General features: G+C 39.4%; 1 protein-coding gene across 1 annotated transcript; it reads left to right on the top strand.

Annotated features, from left to right (window-relative positions):
- Positions 1–572: 572 nt before the first annotated feature.
- Positions 573–21,549, top strand: lg32h10orf67 (linkage group 32 C10orf67 homolog). Its single transcript, XM_023976726.2, has 16 exons — positions 573–761; positions 1,036–1,156; positions 1,993–2,136; positions 2,247–2,321; positions 2,573–2,725; positions 4,885–5,032; positions 6,137–6,195; positions 6,352–6,417; positions 9,779–9,844; positions 15,131–15,250; positions 15,357–15,445; positions 15,708–15,773; positions 15,941–16,028; positions 16,725–16,805; positions 16,889–16,982; positions 19,812–21,549. Exons 1-16 carry the CDS (start codon positions 703–705, stop codon positions 19,931–19,933), a joined length of 1,551 nt encoding a protein of 516 aa, XP_023832494.1. The 5' UTR covers positions 573–702; the 3' UTR covers positions 19,934–21,549.
- The last annotated feature ends 208 nt before the right edge of the window (positions 21,550–21,757 follow it).

The raw sequence follows: 21,757 nt of genomic DNA, 5'->3' as shown, positions 1-21,757 counted from the left end.
TTATGCTGTGAACATCAGTTGGTTGCTATGAAGAGAAAAAAACATATTTCATTGGGGTTCCTCTGGTGCCCAAAACCTCTTAATGAGGGTCAACCATTACCTGCACGCTAGACTGAACAAGCACTTGCGGTTTACACTAGTTACCACAGCCACAAAGTCAAAATTGGCTCAATATGGTAAAAATTCATGAAAACCAAAAATGGCTTTTTGGTCTTAATTTAAGGTTAGGCATAAAGTTAGTAGTGTGGTTAAAGTTAAGGTTAAGTAAGGTTTAAAATCACATTTTAAGAAGATAAATTGTAGAAATAGGCGGGGTTTATGACTTTGTGTTTGTGGTAACTAGTAACGACCCTTCATGGCAGTGCGCGTCAGTGTTGCGCGTGCGCGGGCAGATAGAACTCTGCTAGTTACAATGTAACGTAAAAATAATAATAATAATTGTTCGATAATCGTGGCTGGAGAGATTTGACACGTCTACCATTCAAATAACTAGCTCAATGACAATTTAAAGTACAGAAGATAGAAACAAGTAGAAAATCATACCTGCTCCTGATGAGAGCCAGTTTCCCAGTTGTCCAAGTTGCTATAGCAACACCATAATCTGGAGTGACAAAGACAAACTAGCAAATCAACTAGCTAGCAAGCAAGTGATTTTGAAACATAAAAATCTGTCTGACATTCACGGCTGTTAAACAAAAAAATATGTGTATGAATGAGGACGAAGAGGAGCTATTTTCTAAAGAAATAGAGGAAATTCGCAAGTAAGCTAGCTAATTAGCTAACGTTAGCCAAACAAGCTAGCTAGCTACAACTTTTTTCTGTCACATGTGCACATTCTAACGGTAACGTTACCCAGCTATCTCTCGACTCTCAATATTGGTAACGTTAGCTATCTTGGTTATCATATTGGGCAAGCACCTGTTACATTTTTCAAAAAAATTGTTTTATAATGATTGACATTGTTTTCTCCTCTACCTGTTTGTTTTTTTGTCTGTCTACTTTACCTGTTTGTCTGCTGCGGCGCCTAATGTGGAGGTTTTCACTGGGGAATCAATTGAGGGTGGGATTCTTTGGTCCAGATGCTTCTGTCCAAACCGATGTCTCAGAATTACCCACTGTCAAGTTACTATCTGACCACACTGCTGAACTTATAAAGGTAGGTTACTTTAGTTTGTACATTGCTTGCTTATATAATAACTTTGTTTCTCCATACAATAAATGCACATGTTTATTACAAAATAAAGATGCAATTTATACAATCGAAAAGTTTATATTTTCAAACAACTCCAATTATTAATATTATCCTTTTTGATTTGGCTACGTGCAAAAAACACTGCAATCAGAAGAGCAACATAGAAAGTGAAACGCCTGAGTGACAGTGACTTGTGCATTCCTCTAGATTTGCTCAGTGTTTCAATTCACTCTGCATCCCCTTTCATCTCAAAATTCCTATAACTTTAGGCCTAAATGCAGGGCTCTTATATCTCCCCAGTCCCCTGCTGAGAGGGCATATGGAGGCTTTGTTCTGGGGAAGAAAATGTTAGCAAGGGCGCAGCAATGACTGCCCTTGCCTGCAGAGTTAAACAAATTGATTGGCAGGCTAGTAGATTTGTGGGGTATTCATCCTCCAAAGATTGAAAGTGATACCAATTCAACAAAGAAGGAACCAAAACAGAGTACAGTAGCTACTTCCTACTGGTTCAAGCTGATTATGCTAGCTGCTGAGTTATACTTATGTCCCTTGTGCTTTAAAGAGCACAGTCTTGATGTGTTTGCGCCTTGTGTATTTGTCAAATTAAAGGCTATAATACATAAGAACATACAATTAATTGGGGAGGCCTATTCAATTTATTTGAACGATGTAGACTAAACAACATCTAGCTTACAGTATAAGAAAAATATGCATTTCAGTTGATGAATTGTGCTGGAATGTGCTTTGGCTCAACATGCCTACATAATAAATGTTGGCTAATCTCCCCCTTTGTTTGATAGAATATGGATACCCTGAAAAAAGATATTTTTTGGAAAATAAAGTTCATACAGGCACACTATGAGTCCAAACTTCAGCAAGAGGCAGAGTCCTTGTATACCAGCATGAATAACAAAGTGAAGAGTTTGGAGAATCATCATAAGGAGGTGACAGATATTTAATTTGTACAATTTATTTTGTTATATAAATAATTACCATGTTCTCAGTCAAATTGCATTATGCTTATAAACTAAACAAAACATATTGTTTCATACAGAAAGTAAAAGTTATTCGGAAAAGTTATCAACAACAATTCAATGATGCAATCCATGTGATCAGAGGCAGCTACAAGGTATGGACACATTAAACCTAGTCGCTGTGTTACAACACGGACATGTTTCACTGTGTATTGTCATAACTCTTATTGTATACCAAATACTAAAGAGCATTGCATGTGTGCATGTCTCTATCACCAAGTTTTTATAATGCTTTCAAAATATATTGACTGTGTATTTCAAGCATTTCGCTACACCCACAATAACAGCTGCTAAACACGTGTATGCGAACAATAACATTTGATTTGACTGTGTTGTTTTATTTCAGAATTACTACCTTAAAAAAGGAGAAAATGTAGCTGCTGTTGCTAGTGACACAGGGAGACTGAAAGATCTGATGAATGAGATCCAAGAGAAGAACTTGAAGATCAAGTGTATGAGTGAACAGCTGAGGGAATATGAGGAGAGAGTCTTCACAAAGGTAGGCTAGGATCAGTGTGTTCTTCACTTTGCCCACTTACTCTAGTGATGTGAGTCACATATTGTATTTTGTCTTATAATATAGCCTAATTATATTCCAAATTAAGAAGTTAAAGAATTAAGAATATTCAAAGGTTCTGCTAGAGCTGCCAGTGGTGAACAATATGATTGTAGTTAATCATGGTTAGATTAAAATGCATTCAAGGGAGGGGTGGTGATATACACACCTTTTGTTTGGCCAAAAGGTATTCATTTCTCATCAGTCTCTCATCACTCATACCTTTTATGTGGTGAGTGACACCCCCCCAGAAATCAACATTAATTAGATATTTAGTGTTACAAGGTGAGGTGTATTCCCCTAATTGCCTTGTTTTAATGAGGCCGGGCAGCCCCTAACTCTATCTCTCGAGTCCTCTCTCGCCCCTCAGTATTTTAGTTTTGTCCAACACAAGTGGGACTCTACTGTAGGCAGATGGCAGGGAGAGCAGTCACACAAAACCAGCCTCTCAAAGTGAAACAGATGACTGCAGCTCTGGAGAATCGCTCCTTTGTTCTTTGTGCTAATGAGAGTGGTCACGGCCATGGGAGAACCGCATGGCTAATCACTCGTAGTTACCACTCTACGGCAGATGGTGGAGCCAGAGGTAAAGGAAGTAGCGTTTCTTCTTCAATCGCAGTGTAAACAGTCCCGGTCAGCCATGCAGTGTTTTGGGTTTTAGATACAGCTGTGTAGAGAGAACCAGAGACAGAGGGAACCCCCATAAAACAAGAAAAACGTGTATTTATTGCTGTCACTCATAGTTAGTTAACTTTATCTTGGATGGGGAGAGAGACGAGGGGATGGATGGTGTTTGGTGGTGCATGAAGAGGTGATCATTTGTTGATGCCGGTCGGGTCAGGGCTGTGCCAAGGTAGATGGAACGGTGCCCAGGCTGATTACAGAGAGGACCAACTGGGTAATCCTCTGTGGCATGACATGTAGCTTAGCCTAACGCGGCGTCAAAACTGCAGTGTCACACGCAACGCAAGCACTCCTAACCTTATAATCCCTCTAAATAGTTTTTTCATTATTTGATTAACGCTGATACAGCATAATAGTTTAGTCCATAGAGTGCATGCATTTCCTAATAATGTCAAGCTTATGAAGCATGGCTTTAACTATGTGTGTTTCCTTTTTAATTCAAATGTGTCTTTTGGCAAACCTGAATGTATTGGGTGGCTCTCTGTTACAAAAATCTATTGAATTCACACAGTTTTGGCCTCATTCCAACTGAAACAAAAAGGCATTCATATTATTTTAAAAAGTTAGATTTCTTTACTCAAATATGACCCCTGCTCACAAAAGTACTGTCTTCTTTCATTATAAAACAAGAGGAGGAAACAAAACAAGGGAAAAGCAGGGTGGGGGGGACCTTGAAGCTTTGAAAGCCTTTGAACGCCTGCACACTGCACAGTCCTAAGTGTGACAGGCATGCAAAAGCCCTGTTAATGTCCAGGGCATGAATGGTGGCTGCAGCACAAAGTGGAGAGGGCCAACTGCGTGGATATCACAGGAACCTGATGGGCTCCATGCGGCTCCCAGTCTGAAAACTTCACTGCTCTGACATGTGATGTGATCCTGGTGACACTGGCAGCGCTGCCACTGAGGGAAGACACAAAGGCAACAAGCCCCCCCCTGGAAGCTGTGCACTCTTCAAACCCCCTGGTGTTGCCCAACCATACTCCCCCAGTCTCCCCCCTCAGCCCTGCCTAGTTACAGGCAGCGGTTGTTAGAGACCAGGGCCCAGACCGTGGGTGGAAAGGCCCAGCTGCCGCTTTGGACTTCCAGAATAAATTGACCTGAATGACAGGGGCACGCAAACAGTATGATATGTATTATCCCTGTCAATAAAAATGTCCCCATGAATTATGGTCTTTGTATATAATGTACTGCCTTCTTTCTTCCGGGCAAAGAAGGGTGAAAAAAACTCATGGCCGGTGTTCTTTTTTGTGTGTCTCGGCTTTTTATTATTCAGGGGGAAATCGTAGGAGGCAGAAAGTTGTACGATTGCTTTGTTTCTGAAAAGGACTCATACTTGCCACGCTGCTTGAGCTGTGTGCCTTTTGTTTTGCGGATTAAAGAAAAAAGGTTAAAAAGGAGTTGTCATTTTTTTTCTTCAGATTAGCTGTGAGGCTGTGGATGACCCGGATAAAGAATGGCTGAGACAAGAGAATCAAAAGCTACAAGACGACATTGACTCCATGCACATTGTCATGGACCAGGTCCGCAATTCCTTGGAGGCTAAAGAGCAGCAGTTGGAAGATCTAGGTATTGTGGGGATTCTTTTCTTTTTTGTAACAAATCCTATTCCCTGCAGTTTTTTAAGATCTGCTTATTGAAATGTTATAGGATTTAAGATGTTAAGTCATAGAATCTGGACCATAAAATCCATATTGATGTAATTCTGTGACTCAATAACTATATTGAACTGTTTAGTGTAATTGATAAATCTTAACTTTTTAACGCCCTATGCAAACTTCCTACATCAATTGCCGTTTCAACTAGGCTAATCATGTGCCCCCTGCAGTAGATATTGTCAGGAAACATGAGCTAATAACTCACAGTTTGGCAGCCATTGGTCAGATTGTAATGTTTGGCCATCCAGTCCACAGTGTGGGAGTCCTTCAAGAGAAAGTAAACAGTGCACAGGTGTATTTTCAAGGATCAGTGTTTTATCTCTCTAAATGTTTGGTGTTCATTAATTGCTTATGTAACTTAGGTAACCATCTGAATATGTTCCCCCGGATGTATAGATACAAACAGAGCACAAACATATCTCACCTGATAAAATGTGATAGCGCCAAGGCCTCCGTTGACTGCTACATGTTACATTTCATATCGGATGGGGTTTTGAAGAGGGCGTATCTCATTAATATGACCTTAACCATATTCTTAAAATGTGGTGTGTGGTGTCTGCCCAAAGAGCATCTCCTCTTTTATATGTCATTCATTCAAATCAAGTAAGTGTTTTGTATGTGCTGTGACTAACTATAAGAGCTTTATCTGAAGATGTTGGGTGCAAAGTTTGCAAACCCATACTTGGTCCTTGAACTTAGTGTTTTTAGGTCACCAGAGGAACAGTTGGTGGCAGGCCAAGCTCATCAAGGGTGAAATGCCAGGTCAGAACCCTGTCAGGACCCAGGCCACACTGGATTCAAGTGGACTTTCTCAGGCCACCGCCGTAACTCAATGGGACGTGGATGGACGTCATGTCACACTACTCTCTCAAACTCCAACAACCCTGTCTCTTAGGCCTACTCTCCACTTCCACCCTATTCCTCTGATAGCCTGAAACCAGATGAAAGTGGGAGTGTTTCCTGTCTCTTGCTATCCATCTCAGCTAACTAAAGTGCTCTTTTTACTTTTTTTCAGCACATAATCTAAACGATGTGAAAGCAAAGTTAGAGGACGAGAAAAAAGCCCTGCAAAAGGTACATGCAACAATGGTTATTTTGCAACTATGCATAAAGCAAAACAGTTATGTACATGTAAAGCAAAAAGGATCACCATGCATTGTTTTGTATAAAGTGGAGTGAATTAGGAGAAATGCTTATGGTGACCACCCCTCCCCCCCGTTTTAATTCTAGATGACCAGTGACTATGATCATCTGAAAGTACAACTCAGCATTGAGAAGGACACCGCCAGAAAGAAGGTAAGCATCCTTTCCCTTGTCACCAGTCTTTACGACCTCCAAGTGAGTCAATGTTGAATTTGGCTGGTGAGAAAACGATGTTTACAAAACATGTCTCAAAGTTCTCCACCCTCAACCCTGCCCATGCTGAACTGCTGTTCTATCCACATTACATGGCCTAAGAGGCAATCTTCCTGGCAGTGTTTGCAGTCCACTCATATAGAGTGGGAAAAAAAGCCTTGCTAGCATATGCCAGGTAAGACAAGAGCCCTGATAGATTTCAGTACAGGTGAATGTTCTGTTAGTTTTGTCATCAAAATGAAGGATGCCGACACATTGCTGCGTCTCTCTTACTGTAAAGCAACTGGTAAGTGGAGGAAGACAATCTAAATGGTTTTATGAGGTATTATCAAGCTGTCACTGAGAAAATAAAGGTTAATATTTGACGCAGTACTGTGGTTCCATTGGCACAACATTTGGCGAATGGGCCTTGAAGGCCATGCTTTAATGTGTTGGGTTAGGATTATTTATCATTCTTTATTGATACTGTAAAGGTAGATGATCTGTTTAATAGTCATATGTGGTGTGAAAAATGGAATTCTGCCAGATCATTTTAATGAATTGTGCTTGAAATGATAGAAATTGTGCAAGTTTTACTATTCATGCCTGTCAACTCTTTTGAACAGCTCTACCCTACAGTATATATTTCTTGGTTATTTAAAGGGCCTACCAGGTGTCGTATTGATTTGGTCAAAGTAGAAAAATACATTCTTACAAAACAACTACACCTGTGGCTTTTTCATTTACAAAAGGTAGCAATCATTGCCCATAGAAATGGGTGACGTGGATTGTTGATAAAGCAAATATACCAGTCATAATGGTTTTTCTCAGCCCCCTTCTCTTTTCACTTTAAAGATACTAATCAGCAGTGGTAGAATCTAAACGCTAACACTTCCTGTGCTACTCTAGCACTCAATTTGGCCACTTCTAACACACTTTATTGAATGCCTTGCCCTGACCCCATAGGGTTGCTAGGATACATAATTTAAATCTAATTAAAGTAAGTCTCACCTCATTGATTATTGTAATTAACTGCGTACCGATAAAAATAAAATATTCATTATATAAGGTATAAATTATTTGTTAATTTGTCACAGAATACTTGAGATTTACTACAGGCCTTCTCCTCCCTCTAATCATAGTTTTCTTTGGACATACAAAACAATTGTCCACCTGAAGGATGCATTATTAGTATCCAATAATAATCTAGGTCATTTTGGGACCTGTAGGTGCAATGGTTCAATAAAAGTGAACATCAGAGAAAGCACTCAGTAAAAGGAATCTGAACATAGATACTGGGCTTCATCATAATCAAAACAACACTAATTGGCGATCTTGGTCAGAGGATGATCACCATTAGAAATACAGCAACAAAAAAAGATTGGTTAGAGATCAAAAGTTAGTCTCATTGATAGACCCTGTTCTCTTCACTTCAATAAACACCAAACAGCCAGGGATGAGTAGAGGTTAATGGTGTGTGGAGCAGATGGTGTGTATCCAAACTCCTTCTAAGGAGCAGCTTTAGTTAAAGACTTCTAATAAAGATGTCCTTAATGTAATTTCAATCATCAGTCAAAAGGATTATACATATTTAGTGTAACAATTCAAATCCCCCTCTTTTCAAATGTCTTTGTTACTAGGCCTTTTGTACCCTTCCTGTGACTGACAAACTCAATGTTAAGTGCTACTATAGTGTTTATGCATAAAAATGTAAAATGAAAAAAAAAGAGGACGTTTTTCACATTATTTTGCTGACTTTGATCAATGAAGCAGAACATTTGCTTCTTCCATAGCTGTAGGGCCCCAAGGGAGAGACTTCCAATGGGAGGCCAAAGCCTAGCCGCTGAAAGCCCAGCTGGGTGTAAGCTTCAGCTACCCATCTCAAGACTCACTCCCTCATCCCTGAATGTCACAATCACATAGAACACCAACAGTACATTGGCTTGCATCAAGGATACATTTTGCAAAACATCTGTACTTGTAAGAACATCATTTTATTTTAACAGAAATGTATATGGAGCTATAAGGTGACATTTTCATCACGCAAAAGAGCACAGATCTGTGCAAAAGCTACCGTAAAACTCATAATCTGCAGCACAATTACCTTTTTAAGTGTGTGATAAGGAGAGGATTATTTAAGTTTAGTCAACTAAAGTTTAAACTGTGGGAGTCATGGGATGCAACTGAAGCAATCAGGAGTTAGTGTTTAGAACTCAATAATATGTCATCCTGACCCGTGTATTGCTCAGGCAAAAATGTCACACACAGTATATGGAAGGGCACCATGGGAGGAAGTCTTGTCCATGTCCCATAACCTTTTCACTGTGGAATACTGTGGGACCCTGTACCAATTCTAGGCCAGGTGGAATGCGGACAGTCATGAAAGCAGCGTAGCGATAGGTCAATCATACAGGCAGGTGCAGTCTGGCATCTAGCTTACCCTGTCAGGGCTCTACAGTGCAACCATTTGGCGTGTATGCTACAGCATTAACTAGCTAACTAAGTACAGAACCTGGTAACCACAGATGAAAGTTATCATAATCCTTGTGGGAACTTTACCAGTAGTATGCAAACATTTGGTGGCACAGAAAGAAAGGAAAAGGAAGAGCTTCTTCAGTGGATGTAGCTAAGATTCATGATATAGGCCTTATATAGACTATATCTCAATCTTAAAAATCTATTCTTCTGGTGCTCCTAAACCCAGTGTTTTGTCATTGCTGGCAACTCTTATCATTAATACCTCAAGTATGTTTTGATTGTGCTTTTATATTTTTTTGTGTGCTCCTAAGATTTTTTACTTAAGAGCAACTGTGCTCCTTGTAAAAAATGTTAGTGTAGAACCCTGCCTGTGGGTCCTGTCTTGCTCTACCCACATTATTGTTGTGCTGAATGATATTCGTGTCCACCCACAGTGTCTTTAGAGGACTCTTCATTCAATGCAACGGAAGAAACTTATATCCTGGCTGTTGATTCTACACAATAGCATTTAACAAACACCTATCAAGGAATCAAGGCCTTCAGTGTCCTTTTTAACTAAATTGAATAATTTTCATTGGCTTGGTTTAAAAAAAAATACTTTTGTGAAGTGCTTTATCGCTAAAATCATTATCTGCAAAAGTACTTAATGAACAAACTACAGTGTCATCATTATACTCTCGTAATCTCTTCAGATGATAATCATGTGTTGCTAATGAATGATATTCAATGAATTTCTCAAGACTAGATCGATAAACCATTTGGTACTGTTTTATCATTCAGAAAATGTATTTTAAGGAAAATAGGATTGTTTTCTCTGTAACAACCCTGTTTATTAATTTCACAGATGAAGTCGCTAAAACAAGAGCTGGAAAAAGAAATACAAATCATTGAAGACTTCCGGAAGAGTGAGGTAAGTAACTGACATGACCTGGCTGCACACGTTTCGCGAGTCGTGGAAGCCACCATTATATTTCCAAATTCCCTACAGGTAAAAACGTGCCACGGTCAAGTGCTGCTATCAGTGTCAGGATGTTTAAAAGTCTGGGTCTCTCCAGTGAAGGACAGTTAGTCCATCAGTGCAGACATTAGGCTCATAAAGCAAAGAGAGGGGATAATGTGCGCACGTGTTGTCTCTGTCCTATTGATTTTAGCCATGGGAGTTGGGTTAAAATACAACCTGTTCCACATAAGTCAACAGCGAAGTGAAATCATCAACGAAGTGTCTGTCATGGCACTATTTTGAGACGACACAAGGAATGTGTAGGCAATGCCTTTTTATTTCGGTTTCAGAAACGTAAAACAAAAAGTGCTGAATGTTGCAACTTTAAAGTCCTGCAGCCTCATTATGGCATAACACCATATAGCTTCTACACTCACATTACCACAGCTGGATTTATTGAAAGCACAAAATCTATACTTTGTTATAATTGTTCTAAATCATTTTGACACCCAGCCTTGATACCCCCATCCCCCCCTCCCACACACACACACACACCTACCTACCTCAACACCGCTACTATATTGACTATACAGTTTACTCAACAATAAAGCTGAAGCACTTCAGCTACATATCACTCCCACTTTTGCTTATTCATCCCTTGGTCTGGGGGGGAGGATGGGTATGATTCTGTCAACACACTGACCACATAGAGCCAGACAGCTCCTGTGTGTGTGTGTGTGTGTGTGTGTGTGTGTGTGTGTGTGTGTGTGTGTGTGTGTGCGTGTGTGCTGTCTCTTATACACATCTAGATGTGTATAAGAGACAGCACATTTCACACCTGACTTTTGCACTTTTTCTATGGAAAATATGTACTGTCTCATCCTACTCAGGGCCATGGTCTACCAGTTGACAAGTTTACTCTGGGTCCTGCTATTTTATATGGATTCAGTGCAATGAGCTGAGTTGTCTGTTAGGCACCAAAAGTCATACAAGACGATTTTGCTGGGAGTTTTTCTCAGTACCTAAATGGTTATAAAAGAAAGAAAAATCAATGATGATCAAACTGGAAAATGTTATGGATTTACAGTTGAAGTCGGAAGTTTACATACACATAGGTTGGAGTCATTAAAACTTGTTTTTCAACCACTCCACAAATTTCTTATGAACAAACTATAGTTTTGGCAAGTCGGTTAGGACATCTATTTTGTACATGACAAATAATTTCTCCAACAATTGTTTACAGACAGATTATTTCACTTATAATTCACTGTATCACAATTCCAGTTGGTCAGAAGTTTACATACACTAAATTGACTGTGCCTTTAAACAGCTTGTAAAATACCAGAAAATGRTGTCATGGTTTTAGAAGCTTCTGATAGGCTAATTGACATCATTTGAGTCAATTGGAGGTCTACTTGTGGATGTATTTCAAGGGCTACCGTCAAACTCAGTGCCTCTTTGCTTGACATCWTGGGAAAATMAAAAKAAATGAKCCAAGACCTCAGAMAAAMAATTGTAGACCTCCACAAGTCTGGTTCATCCTTGGGAGCAATTTCCAAACGCCTGAAGGTACCACGTTCATCTGTACACACAATAGTACGCAAGTATAAACACCATGGGACCATGCAGCCGTCATACAGCTCAGGAAGGAGACGCGTTCTGTCTCCTAGAGATGAACGTACTTTGGTGCGAAAAGTGCAAATCAATCCCAGGACAACAGCAAAGGACCTTGTGAAGATGCTGGAGGAAACCAGTACAAAAGTTTCTATATCCACAGTAAAACGAGTCATATATCGACATAACCTGAAAGGCCGCTCAGCAAGGAAGAGGCCACTACTCCAAAACCGCCATAAAAAATCCAGACTACGGTTTGCAACTGCACATGGGGACAAAGATCATACTTTTTGGAGAAATGTCCTCTGGTCTGATGAAACAAAAATAGAACTGTTTGGCCATAATGACCATCGTTATGTTTGGATGAAAAAGGGGGATGCTTGCAAGCCGAAGAACACCATCCCAGCCGTGAAGCACGGGGGTGGCAGCATCATGTTGTGGGGGTGCTTTGCTGCAGGAGGGACTGGTGCACTTCACAAAATAGATGGCATCATGAGGCAAGAAAATTATGTGGATATATTGGAGCAACATCTCAAGACATCAGTCAGGAAGTTAAAGCTTGGTCGCAAATGGGTCTTCCAAATGGACAATGACCCCAAGCATACATCCAAAGTTGTGGCAAAATGGCTTAAGGACAACAAAGTCAAGGTGTTGGAGTGGCCATCACAAAGCAAGCAGAACTGAAAAAGCGTGTGTGAGCAAGGAGGCCTACATTACCTGACTCAGTTACATCAGCTCTGTCAGGAGAAATGGGCCAAAATTCACCCAACTTATTGTGGGAAGCTTGTGGAAGGCTACCCGAAAAGTTTGACCCAAGTTAAACAATTTAAAGGCAATGCTACCAAATACTAATTGAGTGTATGTAAACTTCTGACCCACTGGGAATGTGATGAAAGAAATAAAAGCTGAAATAAATCATTCTCTCTACTGTTAATCTGACATTTCACATTCTTAAAATAAAGTGGTGATCCTAACTCACCGAAAACAGGGAATGTTTACTAGGATTAGATGTCAGGAATTGTGAAAAAGTGAGTTTAAATGTATTTGGCTAAGGTGTATGTATACTTCCGACTTCAACTGTATATGGTAAGGTATTCTTGTTATGGCCTGGTGCTTTATCCAAGCTGCTGAGGCTGGCTGTAGGCTACATCCTGTTGTTACGGATAAACACCTACGCCTTTTCTCCCTTTCTAAAGACAATGAGTTTCTGAAAGGTGACAAGAAGGCCTTCCTTTCTTTTTCTCTCAAACTGAGAAGAATGGAAACCCCATCCTGATATCCTTGTCTTAACTAGACTAACAACACAGCTATAATACACCCACCACTCACCATGGCAAATCTTAGTCTTTCCCTATTCATTCATTTCCACATAGGAACCAACTGGCTCTCTGTCTCAAGCCTTTATAATGAGACCTGAGTTAGTCCTTCAGATTATGGGAACATACTCTTAAAGACACAATATGTAACATTTTCTGCTGTTTAATGAGCATTTAAAGGAATAATTTTTTAGGAATATAACTTAACGCTTTTATGAGCATACGTATGCCCAGCCCCACCCCTCTGCTTACAGAACAAAGTGGCAGGGTTAGGCTATTGATATTACAGATGCCTTTTTGATACAAAAGACAACTAGAAATGTCTTGAGAGTCACAATTTGGTCTTTGAGGACTCTCAATTTCTTAAGAAAAGCCGATGTCCAGCAGTGACCTGACTTGACCTGACCTTCACACGCCCCAGACCATGTGCACTAAATCAGCTAACATGGCCATTCACAATGCTGCCTTAGGTTCTGATTATAACGGCCACTAGTTTGTTTAAAGCAACCATTGTTAGACCTGAGTTAGTGGGATGACTCAAAACATAGGGCCCCCCAGAGCCATATATATAAAACGTTTGGCAAGGTTTTAGAACGGCTGCCATCTTAGCGCCTGTATTCTCGGAATGTTGGTGATATAACAACACGAGCGCCACTGACAATTCCCTATAAAATGACCCTCTGTAAACAAGCAAAACTGAGCAGCGATTTTAAGACATTTTTATTGATTCATGATAATGTGTATCCAAGTTTGTACTGTGTTGTGGTGTCAACAAATTGCATGTCTGCTTTCACTGGATATCTTCATAGTATTCTAAAAACGATCAGAAATATAAAGCACAATGCGTTTATAGCAACAGCTACAGAGGAGAAAGTGGCGTTCTCGGAACGTTCAGACAGAAACCTCATTAGCCCAACTCTCTCTCTCGCTCTCTCTCTCTCTATATATATATATATATATATAAGATCACGTATATACACTACTGTTCAAAAGTTTGGGGTCACTTAGAATTGTCCTTGTTTTTGAAAGAAAAGCACATTTTTTGTCCATTTAAAATAACATCAAATTGATCAGAAATACAATGTAAACATTGTTAATGTTGTAAATTACTTTCGTAGCTGGAAACAGCTGATTTTTAATGGAATACCTACATAGGCGTACAGAGGCCCAGTATCAGCAACCATCACTCCTGTGTTCCAATAGCACGTTGTGTTAGCTTATCCAAGTTTATAATTTTAAAATGCTAGTCGATCATTAGAAAACACTTTTGCAATTATGTTAGCACTGCTGAAAACTGTTGTTCTGATTTAAAGAAGCAATAAAACTGGTCTTCTTTAGACTAGTTGAGTATCTGGAGCATCAGCATTTGTGGGTTTCGATTACAGGCTCAAAAAAAATGTCCAGAAACAAAGAACTTTCTTCTAAAACTCGTCAGTGTATACTTGCTCTGAGAAATGAAGGCTATTCCATGCGAGAAATTGACAAGAAGCTAACGATCTCGTACAATGCTGTGTACTACTCCCTTCACAGAACAGCGCAAACTGTCTCTAATCAGAATAGAAAGAGGAGTGGGAGGCCCTGGTGCACAAGGAAAAGTACATTAGAGTGTCTAGTTTGAGAAAACAGACGCCTCACAAGTCATCAACTGGCAGCTTCATTAAATAGTACCCGCAAAATACCAGTCTCAACTTCAACAGTGAAGAGGCGACTCCGGGATGCTGGCCTTCTAGGCAGAGTTGCAAAGAAAAAGCCATATCTCAGACTGGCCAATAAAAAGAAAAGATTAAGATGGGCAAAAGAACACAGACACTGGACATAGAAACTCTGCCTAGAAGGCCAGCATCCTGGAGTCGCCTCTTCACTGTTGACGATGAGACTTGGTGTTTTGCAGGTACTATTTAATGAAGCTGCCAGTTGAGGACTTGTGAGGCGTCTGTTTCTCAAACTAGACACTCTAATGTACTTGACCTCTTGCTCAGTTGTGCACCGGGGCCTCCCACTCCTCTTTCTATTCTGGTTAGAGCCAGTTTGCGCTGGCTCTAAACCTATCAATGTGACATTGAGCTGGGTGAGTGGAATATGAATTCCAGTCATCCAATATGCTGTAATAGAAATAAGGCCATGCTCATGAAAAAATAATCGTCCTCCCTCATCTTAAACGGCAACGACCGCACAGTACTGTGTGACTCTGGGGCCCCCCATTTTAAATTGAGTTTGAAAATGGATAAAACACACAAGGGCCTCCAGAATCCTATTGTTCCTTTTTTCGCAACTGATGGATAACAATGTGAGTTACCAAAACTGAATGTTGATGTTTTTATTTCAGAAACATGCTGTGGAAAAGGAAGTTAATGAGAAATTGAGTGCAGAGAAGGAGAAACAAAAAAGAGAAATGCTTGCTCAGGAGGCCGTCTTAAAAGCTCAAGCAGCAGAAAAACAACCTGTGGTAAGATTTGCTCTCCTCAATATCCATACATGACATGATTTATACTAAGCAGGAGAAGAAAACCGCTGAACACATTATTGGAATCTTCACTAGTTTATTTCTATAGTTTCAGGTTGCTGAAGGGGGGGAGGAGTTGATCCAACAACTTAATGAGCTGAAAAAGATGGAGACCTTACAGAAACAAGATATAGAGAAGTATGTATCTACTTTATCTAATCTCATTTTGGGTTGGAAAGAAGGGACATGAATAGGTTAGACAATTACATGTTATAGTGCATTATCTACTAGTATTACAGTGTTGATGATTGCAGTGTTAAAGATCAGCCTTGCTATAACACAATMATTTATAGTAGGATCACCTACCACGCTAATCTCAGTGCATGTCAGACTCCGTGCATCTGGCTCAACATGGGATTTAATTCGCTCACACTGTATTTTACTTTGTTGTTTACCAAAGACTCCAAAAGCAGTTGTTTCGCTGTAACGGAATATGGGAAAAGAAATTTGAGATTCTGAAGGCGAGGTATGTATGAATGTGTTTTAACTTTGATTTAGCGCATAGCAAATTGATCATAGAATGTCAATTGTATATTTTATTCAATAAAGAAATATTGAGCCAGTTGACATTTTATTTAATTATATTGAAATGTTGTTTTTGAGCAAATGTTTCTCTCAAACATCCATTGGAAGTTTCCATGCCATCAAAGATGAGATGTTCTTGCGACAGACGTTACAGCGGCAGGCAGCTTCACTGCAACATGCCTCAGTCAACTACATGGTGAGGAACAAAGCATTCATAATGAGATTTTAGGATGGATTTTTAGGGATAGTGCATGTAAAGATGTATATTAATACATTTGGATAAAGGTAAGGGCAGTACAGTGATCTGAAAAGAGCATCTAGTAGGGATACAGTACATTTCACTGAGTATAAAATTCAAACCATTACATGGGCTTTGGCATGATTTTTGTCAGCCAATTCCATGGCTCAATCACCACAGGAAATCAACACCTGTGTAATACACACACACACACACACTCACTCACTTATTCACTCACACATGCACACACACACCCAGTCTTGTTTTTCAAATGGGTACATCAGATCACACAGATCAGAGTTTAACAGGTGCAGCCCCATGTAGCCCGTCATTTAGTCCTTAATTGGAAGTTGCTTAAGAATATTTATAGGTTTGGGTCCAGCTTTTTTGATTGTTTCCCCCTCTTTTCCACACATGGCTGTTCACCATGAGCAGTCAATCATTAGAAAGACAGTTATGATGAAAGCTAAAGATGTTTCTAAAAAGCTAACTGGTGTCAAGATTCTAATGCTATGGATGTGAGCTGCACAGTGCTATACACTGATCGCACTGCAAACCTATCACTCTAAGCATCAATGCAACCCATTGCAAACAGTAGCCTGCTCCAATTATAAAGATATCTTGTATTATGAATGTCTATTTTATTTCCTGTAGATGGACAGTGCTGGTTCTTACCAAAGTCCTGTGTACAATGGATTCAAAATGCCGAGCAGCTATGCCACAGGGACACCTCTGGTTTGTATCAAAAGAAAAAGTCAGAAATGTATTCTAACTTCTTGTGTGTTGGATTCTTCAGCTAAACGTGTTTTCTGTGTCAGCCCATTATAGGTACTGGAGGTTTTCAGAAGATGGACAGGACCGGTGAGATCATGGACATCAGTGTGTTGAGTGGCAGAAGAACAGATTGTTCAGGTAACTCATTTAACCGAACACTAGGACCAAATCCTAACCTGAGACATGCATTCATAACTCAAACTTTGAAGCTTAAGTTCCATTGTCATTGATGCAAGTATGTGCTTCTAATGTTTGGATTCAGCCCCAACATGTCAAATAAGAAATGACCTAAATACCTTTAGAAAAGACATTCAGGAATGGATTATTTCAGTATCCCTGAAGGTGTATTGTTTTCAATAAARAGACATGGTTACTACCTATATGCAAAGACCTATATTTACTGTCCCAACACACAGTGTAACTTGCCTGATGAAAAATTACTTTGAGTTCATATAGATACATGTCCATTTGCCTTTGGAAATGGATTACAGATGTATAGGATTGGGATCCCTTGTTAACGTGGTATCAGGAGTGACAGAAACAGGAATCAACCTGGCTAAGCTCCCTTTAATCTTCCTGTTTGTGCACTATTGACTTTCTGATAATTGGGATCCCCACTAATGAGCTTAGCAGACATGACTAGGCTAGATAAGTAGGAGGCTTAATTCCTTCTGTCAATATGAAAGCTCTCTCTCAGACAGAACTATCTGATGCACAGAAGCCAACAAATTAATCTGATAGATTACCCTGTCRTCCTGCTGAAATATGTAGCCTAAACAATCCAATAACCTAAGAAAATATGTCTGTGACATTAGGACTAGCTACTTCCTCCTTTCCCTTGAACACTTTTTAATGTTACAGATATGATATTATTCAAATGTCTTAGACAGCCCACTGTGTAACTTTTGGTTAAATGTATCCATTCAAATTCGATAGCAAACATAGATATACATTTTATAATTCATAGTTCATTATGATTAGCTGTATAACTGTTAGTTGTACTTGTTTTTAGTGATTTTATATCAGGTAATTTATTTGTATATTGGTAAGTTTATTTGTATGCTCTGTGAGGTTTTATGACTTGGTCTAGCCCTGTCCACGTCTCCATTGATACAGACCTAGCTTTGTGTGAGAGGTCCAAAGGGCCCACTGATGCAATAGCGTAGAGTCAACATGGCTGACAAACAACATGGTGGAGGGTGACAAAGTTGAAAAGCCACTGGTCTTCAGACCGATTGGTCCGTGGGCAATGACCTCTACATCATGCATCCAGCCCCTGACTAAACCATGGGAATTTAGCCCATAGATCACCATTGACACTCCATAATTGAAACATTGGAGATAAGGCACCAGCCAGCATACAGGTCTTGACACTTAGTAAGAGTTGGCAAACACTGTTGTCACACATCAGATTATGTGTATTCTGTGAGTCAGTAATCTAAGATGGTCTGAATGATTTTGGCCCTATATTGCATGCTCGTGCTCTGTGTCGTGCTCTTTGATTGCTGACCAGTTGAGTGGAAAGGGTTCACATACTGACTGAGTGGTGGGCTTCCAATAAACAAGGAACTTATATTAAATTGCTCATAATACAGGCTAAGCTTTAGGCAGTGATTTTAAATGTTTGTATAATTGTTGATCATGTCTGTCACCTATACATTTTAAATAGGCCTAACTGTAGTTGTTCTTATTAATATAAATTCATATTATATTTATGCATATTGCTTTAAACATACTTTTGTCATTATTAGCAATAAGGACCCAGTGTTTGCTTGTAATCTGTATAACATTCCAAGAAAATGTTTATCTAAACACATACAAGTTAATGGTATCTAAAACAACATTTTAAAAGGGTACACATTTTATATTTTTATGGCAAGCTGTTTTAAAATGCTAAGTGAATTTCCCCMAAAAAATATCCTCAAAAAAGGGTTGTTAGAAGAACATACAAGGCTAATACATTTTGTCCGTCTTTGTCAGTGAATACGTCTGGCCCCCATATGCTTCAGTACAAAGCTATGTGAATAAGGCATTTACAAACCCAGGCCTACCGCATTAAACTCTATTACAATCTTTGTTCATGGTAAGTTATCAGTCTCAATTAATCAACTTCAACAATGGGAATTCTGATGTGTTCAAGCACCCTGAAACCTCTAGGTCAGTAGAAGGGCACATCAGAGCCCCGTTCTCAATTCAGCATCCTTTTCATTTTATTGCCTTTTCCAAGTCTTAAAACATTGTTTATCTAATAACAATTTTCATATTTGAATAACTACTACAAATAGAAGCAAGCAAATAAACCAAAAAGAAAAAGATTAGAGAAAGAGCCTAAATGTTCTTTATTCAAGGGCCTCATTGGCTTTCTAGTTAATAAAAAGTATCCTAGTCACTCCCTAAGGACCATGTCCTCTGTGCTACAATGTGAATGGTATTGTTATGGCCATTCCTCTGCTGTTGAAAGGGGGTAACCACTGGTTTGATTCAGTTACACGGTTTAGTAAAGTTCCCCCTCCCACTGCCTTGGGGTCTATGGAGCGTCCGTGACCTGTTTAGAATTGGCCAGGGAGATGTCATGTCGCCCCTCCCATGGGCAGTACCCAAATTCATGTTATTGGTTAAAAAAATTACTTGGGATGGTGAAACCACTGCTTTTGAATCACAATTTGTTGAACCGGACAAGAAAAATACACATTGTAAAGGTGGGAATCATTCCACAAGGATGGATCAATAGTCCAGACTAAAAGTGTCAATGATCTTTGAAATAACAAATAATACCCCCAAAAATGGATACATTTATAAAATGCTTTACTGCACACATTGAGTTTCGTTGCAAGATTATACATCCTTCTCATGTCATCCTGTAGGTTTAGAACAATGATAATATTAGAATCATAATGACAGTTGTTTTAACGGATTAATTTACAGCCCATGATGCCAATATAGTAATGCCACATTATTTTATTCTAGAATCCCAGATGGAATCAGGAGATGAAGAGGAGCTGTGTGGAATTCTTCCTCTTCCTTGCCCTCTGTCCCATACCAGGGAAAGAGCATCCCTCACATCTGCAATCTGCACCCCTTCAAAATGACAAACCTATACCAACATTTATGCTTTACAGACAATTAAACAAATTTGGAAAGTTACATACATATCTGATGCATTTCAGTAGCCTAAGGCTGCATTTACATAGGCAGCCCAATTCTGATCTTTTTCCCACTAATTGGTCTTTTGACCAATCACATCAGATCTTTTCACATCAGATCTTTTTCAGAGCTGATCTATTGGTCAAAAGACCAATTAGTGAAAAAAGATCAGAATTAGTCTGCCTAATTTTTCTCTCTGCCCCATGCAATATGTGTACAGTTGCAGTAAATCAGCTTTAAAACAGCAAGATTTTCTTTCATCCTCATTGGCAAAATGTGTAGAATTGTAGGAAGTTAAGTTTTTTGTGGGAGGGGGCTTGCTCAGACCTTGCTTGGGGGGCCCGCGAAACTGTGGTACACCACTAATCCAGCCAGCCACATCTCACTTTCCCAGGCTGCATTCAGGAAAAAAAGCCAAACCCCCACAGTCCGCTGCTGCAGGCCCCTTTCATGCCAAACCTCATGACATTAAACGACAGGCTTATAATCAATTAGCAATTTCTCCTTCAATTGGATGTCATTTATTACTGATGATGGTTAGAATATGACTCTCTTTCACTGTCCCACAGTCCTCTTTATAAACATTATGTGATTATACATTAACTCCTTGTTATTTTCAACAGTCCATCATTTGGTGACTTTAATAAGACACTTTTACATTCTAGCCGGTCATTCAGTAAAACACTATGGGCTGTAGGGTAACCATGTTGTCATAGAAACTGCTGGCATATATATTATGTCCCTTAAAAGTCTCAGGAGGGTTTCTTACTCAGGACATTTGCCTCTTTCAGAGCTTCTGCATTGGTTGTAAGACAACAAAGTGGGGAATTTTTTTGGACTTAAAGTAATTGCTTTCATTAAATGCTGGATAAATAGCAATTGCTGGTATGGTGGAGTCCAGCAGAGTTTCAGCATACAGGGTTAATCAGAGTAAGTGCTGGCTGGAAAACTTCCCAACACCATGGCTCTCAGCCATCTTAACAAGTCCCCAAGTTTATGGTCACTTAGTACAGAACTACTCAGTTCAAGCGTTACCATTTGATTCAACTCTTTGGAATAGAATGTGAAAAACTGATTGTTTATAGCACAAGTTGAATAGACCCACTGTCTGCAAGTTATATAATCCCTTCCAATTATAATAATATATGCATTTGTCATTGTTGATTTACACCTTGCACCATCTTTTATTCAACCTATATAGTCTACTTTCCTGAATATCTTTGAAGTATATATGGTAACTTTTTGTAAATATATACCAGTTCTTCCATTAAAATGTTATCAGAATGTAAACCCAAACGTCTTGTCTTTTGAAATGTAACCATTTTGTTTTCACATAAAGCTGAATTTATCCGAACCGTTTTGTGCCACTTGAATCTCAGCTGCATTTGTCTTGCAAATGCATCCCTGCTGCGCAATGCTTAGAATAGGAAAAGAGATCAGTTGGACAGCAGTGAAGTTCAAACCAGCGAACAACTAAAGGGCCTGTTTCATAGATTTCCTTTTGTGAATATTAAAACGAGACCTGGTGAAAAATGATGCATGCTTTTACACTTCTGGAACCTGGCAACTGAGGGGAGAAAAAAAACTTTGAAGAACTAAATCTTGGAGAACAAAAGAGCTGGACACATTTAGCAGGATTGCAACGAGTTTTGTGTCCCAGGCACATGACGTGCATCACGGAAACATATTGTATCGAAATAGTTTTGAGGAGAATACTGTGGATGAAAGAGAAAGGGTCTCTTTGATCAGCGCCCTGGGGTCCCGGCTCC

This window comes from Salvelinus sp. IW2-2015, linkage group LG32 (genome assembly GCF_002910315.2).
Source record: "Salvelinus sp. IW2-2015 linkage group LG32, ASM291031v2, whole genome shotgun sequence".
In the NCBI taxonomy this organism is placed as follows: domain Eukaryota; kingdom Metazoa; phylum Chordata; class Actinopteri; order Salmoniformes; family Salmonidae; genus Salvelinus; species Salvelinus sp. IW2-2015.
Note: the sequence above shows the minus strand (reverse complement) of the source record. Positions and strands in the feature narration are given on the sequence as shown.